The sequence below is a fragment of the Cololabis saira genome, chromosome 22, assembly GCF_033807715.1.
Source record: "Cololabis saira isolate AMF1-May2022 chromosome 22, fColSai1.1, whole genome shotgun sequence".
NCBI classification, from domain to species: domain Eukaryota; kingdom Metazoa; phylum Chordata; class Actinopteri; order Beloniformes; family Belonidae; genus Cololabis; species Cololabis saira.
Window position 1 is genome coordinate 3,433,909 of NC_084608.1, and position 12,707 is coordinate 3,446,615.

Here is a 12,707-nt window from a genome sequence, read left to right on the forward strand (position 1 = left end):
TGTTATTACTTGTATCTTTTATTTTCACATGATCAAGAACATCCTAACGCCTGTTCAGTTAAACTTACAACACTTACACGTATTTTACGAGATCCTTTCCTTGTAAAAGTTAATTCAAATTACATTTTTATTTCCAAATAATATAAGAGATTTGTTGATAATGATTTTCTGGATTTTAGAGCATCAACGTAGAATTGAAATTCTGTTTATAAAAACTCAAAGTGAGGACAAGTGTTTTTAGCTTGAAACAGTTAATATAAGTGTGATCATGGATCATTTAACCTTAAAAGCAGGCAGATGACTTGTTCTACTCTGGAAATGCAGACACACAAAAGAAAATAATGGAGAATGGTTTTCATTGGTTGATAGGGAATATTTTGCAGATTTGTTTATTGATTTCCAATCATAATTGATTAGGGTTGTTAACCCGGTCCTTGACCAATCCCCATGGATCTTTGGTGATCTGCATGTTTTAGGTCAGAAGCCCTTCCTTCCCCTCTGCATTTATCTGGACTTGGGACCAGCTCAGAAAGACACGTGACCTGTGAACCCTGAGGCTGCATTAGAAGGTTCTTTTAGTTTGTTTTTTAATTTTATAATTCTTTTTTATTGTTTGTTTTATTGTTTGTTTTTTTGTTGTTGTTTTTTGATTTTCTTTGTTTGTTTCTATTTTATTTCTTGTTTGTTTTTTTTTAATTGTTTTTTGTGTTTAATAATATTTAATAATAAGTAAATATTTATTGGATATCCTGATTGGTTTATAACTTTATAGCATTAGAAGGTTGTTGTTTTTTTTAGTTTTGTATTTTTGTTGTTTTGTATTGTTTGTTTTTCTTTTTTGCTTGTTGTTTTTTGATCGTTTTTTTGTCTTTGTTTTATTGGATTTTTCTTGTTTTTTGCTTGATTTCTGTTTTGTTGATTTTTTTTCTTGTTTTTTATGTTTAATCCAGTAAATATTTGTTGGCTATTCTTATTGGTTTATAACTTATTGGAGAACATTTTGATTTCCCAGTTGACCTAACTAGTTGATGTTTTTGGGATGTGAGAGGAGACCGGAGTGTCCGGAAGAAACCCCCTCAACATGGGGAGAACACCTGACTCCCACAGGTGGACTGTGAGGCTGCAGTGCTGATCACTGAAACCTCCATGCTGCCCTGGATTTTTAACATTTATTTTCAAGTTTGTATTTTGGTGTGGGGTTTATGTGAGGGTGGAGGGGATATATGTTGGATAAAAGAGGGAATTATTGGTCTGATCACTGCTGTATTTATGCCAGCTATTGCCTCTGATGCACTGGTACTAGCAGCAGCATCACTGCTACTGCTTTTAGTACATGCAAGAGGAGCAACCGTTGTTTTATTATTGTATGTATAAGTTACGGTTAATGTAGAAAAACGGCTCTTTTGCAAACTAGCCGGTCAATGTGTAAATTAGCCGGCCAAACGGTGAATGTCTAAAATAGCCGGCTATCATTTACACTCCCAGCCGTCATCTTTTTCCTTTCCCGGGTAATTTCTACCCGGGAAGTCAGACGCTTCTTCCGTTGTCTTGAGTTCAGAAGTGGCTTGACCACGGGAATACGGCTATTGTAGCCCATTTCCCGGACACGTCTGTGAACAGTGGCTTTTGATACCTGGACTCCAGCTTCAGTCCACTGTCTTTGAAGCTCCCCCAAATTCTGGAAGCGAATGCTGTTAAAGGGGACCTATTGTGAAAAAACACGTGTTTTCTTGTTTTAACATATGGGTCAAAGACGCGGCATGTCAATTCTGGTGTCCGAAGCATATTTATAATGTTAAAAATATATAAAAATTTTAAAACACTACATTTTGTTACTCAACTCTACCCACTTTACTTATTCACAGGAGTATTTACTATAAGAAATGAAAATTCAAGGAGCTATTTAGCTCAAAAGTACAAAACTGTCCCTCCTGGATAACGTCCGGGCTTAAAATCTATGTACAAAAATATGATAAAAATGTCAAAAATCTTAATAAAAACATTAATTATGCACTGGGGCATAATTGTGTTGAAGTTTGTAATGACACCTACAAATATAGTAACAACACTAAGCTTATTTACATTTTTATTCAAGAAATACTTTTGTCCCTACTTTTGGATTCCCAAATGTCCCTCCTGGGTAACACACTTAAAGCGGCAATATATGACCATATTTGGATGTGGATAGTCATATTGCAGGGTGTTGCATCAGCCAACAGACCCCGAAGGACCCCCAAGACAGAGCACAAGGTCAGTAAGTCTCTCTTAAAATGTTGATATTTTACCTTTTCGGTCGGTCGTACCTGACGTCCTCAAATCATTTGTCTTTCTGGATAACGCTAATAAAATATTTTTTATTTTTTTTATTTTTTAAATGACCTATTTCATGTGAAATATGACATTGATGTGTTGAAGATTAAGCTAATATTTTATATAGTAGACCCAGTTAGTGCCTGATTATAAAGGAAATTTTGTTTTTTTGTCCCCCCTGGATAACGATATGTCCTCCCTGGATAACAAAGATATTCTGTTACCCAGGACATGTCCTCTGTTATCCAGGATGGACATGTAAATCAATTCAGATTTTTATCAGTATCTGTAGCTTTTTAGGCATTGACTGATGTTGTAATGTTATATTTTTATTATTATTAATGATTAATTAAACGATTAATGAGGCAATATTATGTATTTTGGAACTTTTATGACATTTTTTGTTATCTTTTTCAATGATAGCACCACAGGACATTACCCGTTTCCTGTCTCTCTCAACTGTGCTATCTAATAAATATCTTTTACATATATATATATATATACTGAACTAATCTTTATGTTTTTTAATAAAGTTTTAGTATAGCTTATGATGTTTAAGGGTCAGTTTTGTCCTTGCAGATGCCACTGTCTAATAAAGAAAGGCAGAGACTTTTCAGGGCCAGGAAGAATGCTGAGCCACAAGCTAGGGCTGAGTATCTTGAGAAAAAGAGAGAAAGGTATTGTGATTTAGTAAAGTGATTATGCAGATCAGTTAAAAAAGGAATTAGAAAATAGGTTTACACTTGTTCGCAAAATATGTTAGTTAAGCAAGGTGATGTGATGTTTATGGTAGGGCACATTTCTTCTGGAGCATCGGCATCTTGGTAATTTATCAAACCTGTATACCATGTCATTTGTTTTATTTCTAGGTATTATTATGCATCTGACATGCAAGCCATCCTGTCAGAACCTGAGCCGGATACGAATCGCTCATCGAAATTATGTCCCCAAGACTGGAAAACCTTCCAAAGTTTTTGGTATCTCACCTCAGGTTTATGAAAAGAAAAGTTTGGTTTACTGTATTAGACTAAAAATGTAGTTGTTATAAATAACTCAGTTACTTAACTGAAACTTTGAAAGATTTGTTGTTTTTAGGTGAGTTTATTGTGAAATCAAATCCATGGCATTTTAAGTGATTATCTATTGTTACATTCAGAAAAATCAACTCTAGTTTTTTAACATTTTAATATTTTAACATTGCAAATGACTTGGTCACTTGGTGACTTTAACGCTGACATTGTTGAACAAAAATCTTGTTTGAATGTTTTGATGCTATGCTGTTACAAACAACTGAACGTGTTTTCTTATAGTTACGTCGCTGTTACATTGTTGCATGAAATTAAAGATTTAAAAAAAAAAAAGAAGAAATCACTTTTTCAGATCTTTTAACAGTTGTCAGTTTCTTTGTATTATGTTGGTTACAAATTATGTTCCTGAAACAGCCTTTAATGAAATACTTCGTGCAGTGGTCATTCCTGGCTAACAGCATGTCATTCTGGGTAACAATGACACAGTCAAATAATTCAACCCAAATTTCATATTATATTACAGTATTGTGTTTTTTTAGGTGAGGATACAATAACAACCCTTTTACTTACACTGTGAAAAATCTTTAAGACATTTTCCATCTTTTTTCTCTTTTTGGCACTAAATATTGTGTGACAAACAGGAACGAATGAAGCCATTTCACTATAAATGTCCAAATATATTACATTAATTCTGATAAAAATGTTGTTTTCTGAGAAGTAATTATTTGTTGAGCTCTAACTATAATTATCTAAAAACATTTAAATGCCAACAATGATAGAAATTTTAATTAATTTTGAAAACCATTTACGTTACCCAGGGGGGACATTTCCCACGGGAGAAATCATATAATTCACTGAAAAATGTTTATTGCATTCTTAAAACAAATTTCTGTTGTTGAGTGATATACAAAACACTCTGATAAAGATAGAAAGTGACTTAATGGGTATTTTTAGCCAATTTCATTTTTTTCCATTTTTAAAATCCTTATTCGTCTTTGACCCATATATAAAGTGGTCTCCCCTCACCCTGCCAACACAGAAAAGATGATATCCCATGAAAATCTGCAAGGTCTGCTCCCCCCCGCCTTACAGAGTCCCCCAGTGTCATGTGGTTTCTACGGGCCGTTTAGATTTGTGCATTTTCTTTACGTCACCAAAATGCAAACCACGCCCTCGGTCTCCTCCGCTGCTGAAACCACGCCCACAACCAGCTCAGCCGGCCGGGGCGTCCGCCATTGTTTAGAAGCGGTGGCTGTTTGAACAGCGAAGGAGAGTAGAAATTAGGTTTTGCATCGACATTTACCCTCATAAAAGGATCAGTTCCCACAGCACGGACCCGGCAACTGCACACGAGTCAGCGGTAAATTCCTTTTTTTTATGTTATTTATATTTGTATGATCTTTGCATGGGCTAAGTATTTAGCTTAGCTCCGGAGCCCCGGCGCCGCATACGGACCGGACCGTCGAACCCGGGGGTTCTGTGGGAGCCGGCCCCCCGGTTCGGAGCTCCAAACCCGGAGCTCTGAGCCCGGAGATCTGAACCCGGGGGCTCCGGGGGGCCGGCGGCTCAGTACCGTAATACATTTTTCTTCTGTGGTTTCAGATCTTTCAAGCACCTGGAGCTGTTCACATTCAGAAGACGCGCGGTCCTTCCTGAGCCAGCAATAGTGCATACATTTTATTTATATATTTTAACAATAAAGTTCCCATTTGTGAGAATTCAGTGTTTTTTGTGAGAATTCAATCTCCCAGAGCCGCCTGGGAGATTTGCGAGGCCCTGTGCGAAATGGCTGTGGGGGGCCCTCGTGCGTGAGCGTAGCGCGCGCGCGCGCGAAGTTTTTGGGGTTTTTCGTGTCGGATCGGGTGTCTATATGCGCAATTTTAACTCTCCAATTAGCAAAATACTGGATACCTTCCCCTGCCTCATCATCATTTGACTTGCCTCGACGCGGGGCCCCGCGGCTGCTTGGGACCCGGGCGGATCGGTGATTTTTGTAACAAATTTATCAAACGAGCCTTTCAGAGAGGCATTAAACTCTTCCATCTTCTTTAGTTTTTTATTTATATTTCTTATGGAAATTTCCTGATTCTGTCTCGTTCTCTCAACATTGTGTGACAGTTTGTTCCAACTCCACCGTCTGGATCAGAGCAGCTTGTGTCTGCGCTTGGTCTGATCAGTTGTATTGAACAACAGACACGCGCATCATTGCACATATATTTATTGATATGCACAGACTAGTACACATTTAGGTCTGTAATGGAACGTGACTGTTGATATTTATAAGGGAAAAAACGAAAAAAAAAAAAAAAAATTTTGAAAAAAAAAAAACAAAAAAAAACTGCTAATAGCGCGAGGCCCCTTGGGGCGCGAGGCCCCGTGCGGCCGCACGGTTCGCACACCCCTTGCGGCGGCCCTGCCGTGGTGTACCTGTTTAGAATTAAATTCAATCTTCCTGTGTGAATTAGTGTGAAGACGAGGTGACTAAAGGTTGATTTATGGTTCCGCGTTACACCAACGCACACTGGTGGTGTAGGTACGCGTCGATTTAACGCAGAACCGTGGACACGCTTTGCTACTGATGAAGAATTTTGACAGCTTGGCCCCCTGCAGGGGGAGGTCGCCCCAGTCCTACCTCGTGCAGGGCTTTGAACTGGACTCAAGACCTTTTGAGGAAGCTCCAACTTGCTACTCAACTTCCTACCCCCCGGGCAGATCCCGACACCTGGAAGTTGGTTCAAACAAACATGAATCAAGAGAGCACCCCATGGGGTGATTTGGAGGTCTGTGTCAGTCATGGCAAATGTCTGATAATGACATTTGGCCCGATTCACATCCGACTGTAAATTACTTTTTGTCTCTTGCCTGATTCGTGTATTCCTGCATTTGTTAAACTCCTTGTAATAGAATCTGGTTACAACGTCACTCGAGTCCCAGGGGAGTGCCGAGACTTCCAGCCCCCCGCAAGGCCACGCCTCTGACTGTCACACTGACTTGTTTAATTCTGTTGTTTGTTCTTGTATAAAAAAGCTTGTTACAAACCATTCGAGGTCGACACACCAAATACAGACTCGATCTGCGATGGTCATGTCGACCGCCGGCTGAACTGATTAAAACCTCTCTATACCACGAGCGGACTTCTGAACTGGTTTTTGATCAATTCTACAACACTACGCAGCCGCTGCTCTTCTCCCCGGAGGGACGCTTTGTTCCCTCCCCTCCTACACGTCATTCAAGCAGCCAATCAGCACAGAGCCTCATTATCATAGCCCCCCCTTCCCTTAGAATGGAGCACAGAAAAAGGGGTTAGAAGCGGTAAAACTATAGACATGGCCCACAGGCTGAATTTCTGATTTATGTATAAAAAACAAGCTTTAGATTGTTTTTAAGACATTCAAGGCCTGTTTAAAATATACATTAAATGCCATGATATGTCCCCTTTAAGGCTGCAGTCATCTCTCTGGGTTGTGCAGCGTTTCCTGCCACATTTCCCCCTTCCAACAGACTTTTTGTGGATGTGCTTTGAAACTGTGAACAGCTTGCTCTTTGAGAAATGTCTTTTTGTGTTTTACCCTCCTGATGGAGGTCAATGATGGTCCTCTGGACAGCAGTCAGATCAGCAGTCTTCCCCAGACTGGTGATTTAGTTTACTGAACCAAGCTGAGTGTTTTTCAAGGCTCAGGAAACCCTTGCAGGTGTTTCCAGTTCATTAGACCATTCAAGTGATTAGTTGAATACCCTACTAGTATACTTTTTCATGATATTCTAATATTTTTTTCTTTTTTTTTTATTGCATTACAGAAAATAAAGAACTTTATCACAATATTCTAATTTTCTGAGACAGTCCTGTATGTTTGCTGCTGCACAAGTGAATTTCCCCTCTGGGGGATCAATAAATGCTCTGAAAAAAGGACACACACTGCACCGACATGAGAGAAGAGGGGGCTGATTAACGTGTGTCTATCAGCGGATTTTTCACTTCTCAAAGTTTGATTTGAGGGGGCAGGACATCCGTTTGTCGGCCCTGCGTAGAGCCGGCCCCGTTGGGAAATCCACCTGTCCAGGACGTACCAGCTTAACGGCAGCAAAAAGCTTTTCCTATGTACTCACAAAACCTGGCAAGTCTTCCCTTCTCCTTTTTTCTGGCTTCCACCTCACGTTGAAGAAAATTGATGATAGCCTGATCAAAAATGGGGTCGTCTGGTTTCATCACTGCCCGCAGGATATTTTCCGGGGTCACAAATATCCTGAGAAGGTCTCTTATAATGGCCTTGGCGATGTCGTTGATGTTTTCTTCAATAATCATGAAATCACGGTCACCGATCTCCACCTTGGCTATCACCAAGTGTGTCAGACGTCTCCAGATGGAATCAGTATGTTTTAAATAAATTCTGTTTTTCTTCTTGGAATATTTCGAAATTAAACGCAGAAGTAAAGCGTTGCAGAGCTTGTAGCTCAGAGTCTGAAATCGAGAGGACGAGCTGTCAATCAACTCTGCTGCTTTATCCTCCTTGTTTTCTGGTTTGACAGCTTGTTCAGTACAAACGGGACAGGACACGGGCTTCTTGTTTTTCAAAAGGATGCGCGTAAGCTCCATTGTTCGACATATCTCCCCAATGTAAACATCTTCCTGTGTGGATTCTTTGTTTTTCCTTTTAAACAGTCTGTCCTGCAACGTTGCAATAGCATCTTCTGTGATGGCCTTCATTTCCTGAAGACAGAGCTCCTGATTATGTTCAGCGGTGCTCCTACCGACGGAGCTCATTTTAAAGATATTAAATCTGCTTTGCATTATTCTTGATAGAAAGTTGTCGTGTGTGTTTTCAGCCAGTCTGAATAGAACTGACTAAAGTTTTCCGTTTGCTCTTTTATAACCTTTGGAACGTTCATGACGTCAACTCCTGTACGTGTAGCCACGCCCTCAGCTACGTCATTTACGCGCGTGCGCACCCTATCCCCGCTCACGATGGCCCACGTACGCATGCGCAAACTCTTTCTGATATACGATACTATTATGTGATATACTATATTATTATATACTGTAATGAATATTAACTGTAACGAATTCTCCCCTCCAGAAAACTGAGCTGCTCGGATTTTTTACTCACAGATTTTTATGATGAATGAATGGATGATGGATGTGTAAAACTATGAATCACGTGACCCGCCGCGGCTCTCATCGGACCACGTGATTAAACAGCAGAGAAAACAGAAAAAGAATTTGAAAAAAAAAAACGCGGTTGCATTTACCTATCTACAAATCAATAAATAAAACAAACTGGTGTAGTGTAGTGCACAGTGACTGGTTAAAGTGAGTGAGCGAGTTTAAACAGGTGAGTTTTGAGTTGGGTTTTGAATGTATGTATCTATTTTAAATGTATAGGCTCGTACTGTATTTGTAAAGTAACATTGCAGGAGGTTTCGCCGACCTCGTGTGTTTCCACCAGCGGACGGCAGGGGGCAGCCGCGAGCCGTCCGGCTGGATTTACGGGGGGAAGAAGGAGGTTGCCGTGGCAACATCACCACCGTCTCCAGGAGGCTTTACTATGCTAGCGTTTCCTCCGGGATTCTTCCCTCTTTTAGAGAACAACTTATCACAAAGGCAGAGTTTAAACCGGGAATTAATCACAACGTCGACGAAGACACCCCGAAGGAGCCGCGTTTAAGGTAAGAATACGGTTCCCAACCGTCCCTTGAACAACGGAATCATATCCCGTATTTATAAACTAAAGTACGTCCCGTATTGAGCTGAAAAGGGACGCACTTTGTCCCGTATTACTGTGAGTCAAAAAATAGACATAAAATGCCAATGGAAAATGGCATTGAGCTGTTGAGTTTATAAGTTATTTTCTGTTTTACTACAACTGTAGCTACATTCATGGCCTTTGAGATACAAATATGTTTACAAGTTTTCTACAGACTTTCTGTTTGCACTTTTGTTATTGCACTAAAAATGTGCACTATTACAGAATGGATTTTCTGCTTTCTTTCTGTTGTTTTATATTCATTTATACAATTTTAAGTTAAGCAGGACAGGTTTCTGTTTAAGAAAGATACTTATTTTATTCAGTTCATTTTGTTATTTTGTATTAAAGTGAATTGCTAGATAATAATTAGTTTTCCATGTGTTCATGCCATTCAAAAATATGCATCTAATTCAATTCAGGTTCGAGTCAAATAGTTAAAAAATCGTTTCACTCACAAAAAAGGGGCTAAAAAATCACCAAGTATAAATTAATATAAAACAATGGAAAGAAAGCAGGACATCCATTCTGTAATAGTGCACGTTTTTATTGCAATAACAAAAGTGCAAACAGAAAGTCTGTAGTAAAACAGAAAAAATAACTTATAAACTCAACAGCTCAATGCCATTTTCCATTGGTTTTATGACTATTTTTTGACTCTCAAAGTAATACGGGACAAAGTGCGTCCCTTTTCAGCTCAATACGGGACGTACTTTAGTTTATAAATACGGGACAGTCTCAGAAAATTAGAATATTGTGATAAAGTTCTTTATTTTCTGTAATGCAATTTAAAAAAAAACAAAAATGTCATACATTCTGGATTCATTACAAATCAACTGAAATATTGCAAGCCTTTTATTATTTTAATATTGCTGATTATGGTTTACAGTTTAAGATTAAGATTCCCAGAATATTCTAATTTTTTGAGATAGGATATTTGAGTTTTTCTTAAGCTGTAAGCCATGATCAGAAATATTAAAATAATAAAAGGCTTGCAATATTTCAGTTGATTTGTAATGAATCCAGAATGTATGAGATTTTTGTTTTTGTAATTGCATTACAGAAAATCACAATATTCTAATTTTCTGAGACAGTCCTGTACGGGACGATTCTGTTTTTCAAGGGACGCTTGGCAGCCCTAGCTGGTCCTGGTCCCGGGCTGACCCCCCTCCTGGGGTCCCTGGCTGTCCTGCAGGCTGCCGGCCCCTCGGACATATTGTTCAAATAGACTGAAACTAAACTGTTGCTTGAACTTCCCAGCAGCCTGACAGAACCGTCCTCCCCCCGGTGCAGGTATGTCCAGCCAGCGGCCCCCCTCCAGCCTGGGCAGGCCCTCCAGCCGCAGCGGGGCCCCCGGGGCTGGGAGGCCCCCGACGACGGCCCGAGCCCCCACAGCCATCCGGGTCCCCACAGGGGTAAACCTTTATGCTTCAATATACTGCACTTTCTTTGGTTTCCCCCCACAGTGCTTCAGCTGGAGACACGTGTGTTCAGTGTCCTGTCACTGCAGTGGGCTATTATTATTATTATTATTATTAGTAGTAGTAGTAGTAGTAGTAGTAGTAGTAGTAGTAGTAGTAGTAGTAGTAGTAGTAGTAGTAGTAGTAGTAGTAGTAGTAGTAGTAGTAGTAGTAGTAGTAGTAGTAGTAGTAGTAGTAGTAGTAGTAGTAGTAGTAGTAGTAGTATTAAGCAATTCACCACACATATGGGTCTTCCTCTAGATCTTGGTTAGTCAGCAACCATTATTGTTTTTTTATGGTCTTTTTTCATACAGCAAATAGGAGCCAGGATTCATTCATTCATTAATTCAGTCAGTCAGTCAGTCAGTCAGTCACATTTTATTTATATAGCACCTTTCATCTAAGTACATGAAATAGAAAGTGCTTAATATTTTGAGGGAAAAATAAGCATAATAAAAATCAAAATAAAATAAAAACTGGGAGACCAATGCACACTGACATACAATATAGTTAATTAAAATGAAATAATGATAAAAGTTCAAGAATTAAGGCTAAAAATAATCAGTCCACAACAATAAAATATAACAAAATAAAAACATTACAAGAAAATAGATAAATGAATAAAACAAATACCTCTAACCAAAATCAAATGTTAAACAGAATAAGACTATAAAATTTGATGCTACATAAAAGCCAGACCAAAGAGATGAGTTTAGTCCATGTTTAAAAATGTCCACATTTCCAGCTCCTCTCAGATCCTCCGGCTGTTCAGGCTGTTCCCCAGTTTTGGAGCATAGTGACTAAAAGCAGCATCACCAAATGTTTTAGTTGTAAATCCGTTGAATTGTTTCATGTAATTGAATGTAGATGGTTCCTGGTACCGGTGGTGCTGGTGGTGTGAGGGGGGGCATGCCCAACCCGGGAGTCCTGTCAGCTCCCATCAAAGTGACAGACAGGCCTGTGACCCAGCAGGGCCTTAGTGGGATGAAGACTGGCATGAAAGGTAAAGTAAACTCCTCCTGATTCTACCTTGATGAAGTGTTCTCTTGATTTGTGGATTCTAGCTTATGACAGTCCTGTAGATCTGAGCCAGTGAACAGGAACACAGTCAAAACGTTACATGTCTCTTAAAACCATCCTCTCCCACATTTTCTCTCCTGAAGGGTCTCAGAGGAAGGTTTTGGATAAGTCCTACTACTTGGGCCTTCTCAGGTAATGAAATACTAACTTTAACTAACAATAGTTTTACTTGTTTTAAAAGTTATATTAGCAGCTCATGTACATATATTGTACATATATTATTGTGATGAAATATCCTTTTCATGGATTTTGATGAAAGCGACTTTAATCAACTTTCTAAAGACTGCATCAGAGGGACAAAAAGAAGGACAACCAAAAATAAAATAAATGCTGTTGTAGGTTTTAAAAAAAATCAGCCATAGTTAAAACTGTTTTATGACATGAATGTACAGGACTGTCTCAGAAAATTAGAATATTGTGATAAAGTTCTTTATTTTCTGTAATGCAATTAAAAAAACAAAAATGTCATACATTCTGGATTCATTACAAATCAACTGAAATATTGCAAGCCTTTTATTATTTTAATATTGCTGATTATGGTTTACAGCTTAAGATTAAGATTCCCAGAATATTCACATTTTTTGAGATAGGATATTTGAGTTTTCTTAAACTGTAAACCATGATCAGCAATATTAAAATAATAAAAGGCTTGCAATATTTCAGTTGATTTGTAATGAATCCAGAATGTATGACATTTTTGCATTACAGAAAATAAAGGACTTTATCACAATATTCTAATTTTCTGAGACAGTCCTGTAAATATTGCTGCTGTTTTTTTGCTATTAGGAGTAAGACTAACGAGTTGGTCATAGAGATCAGCAAACTGGGCAAGGAGATTGACAACTACAACCAGGAGAACTCTGTCTACCTCTCCTATGAGAAAAGGTCTGTGGTAGTTTTATTAGTTCCAACTCCCTATACTGTAGATGTCTGCATAGAGCACATCACTAATCTTCTGATGTTTTGTTGCTGCAGAGCTGAGGGCCTGGCTGCAGAAATCAAGGACCTCCAAGGCCAGCTTGCTGACTACAACATGGTGAACAGTAACTGTGTGATGTCAAGTATAATATTTACCAGAAAACCCAGTT

The 12,707-nt window shown here is 38.8% G+C and overlaps 1 protein-coding gene across 3 annotated transcripts in view; it reads left to right on the forward strand.

Moving 5' to 3' along the window:
* Window positions 1-8,589: 8,589 nt before the first annotated feature.
* Window positions 8,590-12,707, forward strand: part of ift74 (intraflagellar transport 74) — a 30,448-nt gene continuing 26,330 nt past the window's right edge. The window contains exons 1-7 of one of the 3 annotated variants that reach the window (XM_061713850.1): window positions 8,590-8,668; window positions 8,783-9,002; window positions 10,340-10,494; window positions 11,407-11,542; window positions 11,703-11,751; window positions 12,406-12,504; window positions 12,595-12,655. In XM_061713850.1, the coding sequence (XP_061569834.1) occupies window positions 10,375-10,494; window positions 11,407-11,542; window positions 11,703-11,751; window positions 12,406-12,504; window positions 12,595-12,655 (465 nt within the window). In that variant the 5' untranslated portion in view covers window positions 8,590-8,668; window positions 8,783-9,002; window positions 10,340-10,374. The remainder of the gene's footprint in view (window positions 8,669-8,782; window positions 9,003-10,339; window positions 10,495-11,406; window positions 11,543-11,702; window positions 11,752-12,405; window positions 12,505-12,594; window positions 12,656-12,707) is intronic. The other 2 variants (XM_061713851.1, XM_061713852.1) reach the window with 2 other exon arrangements.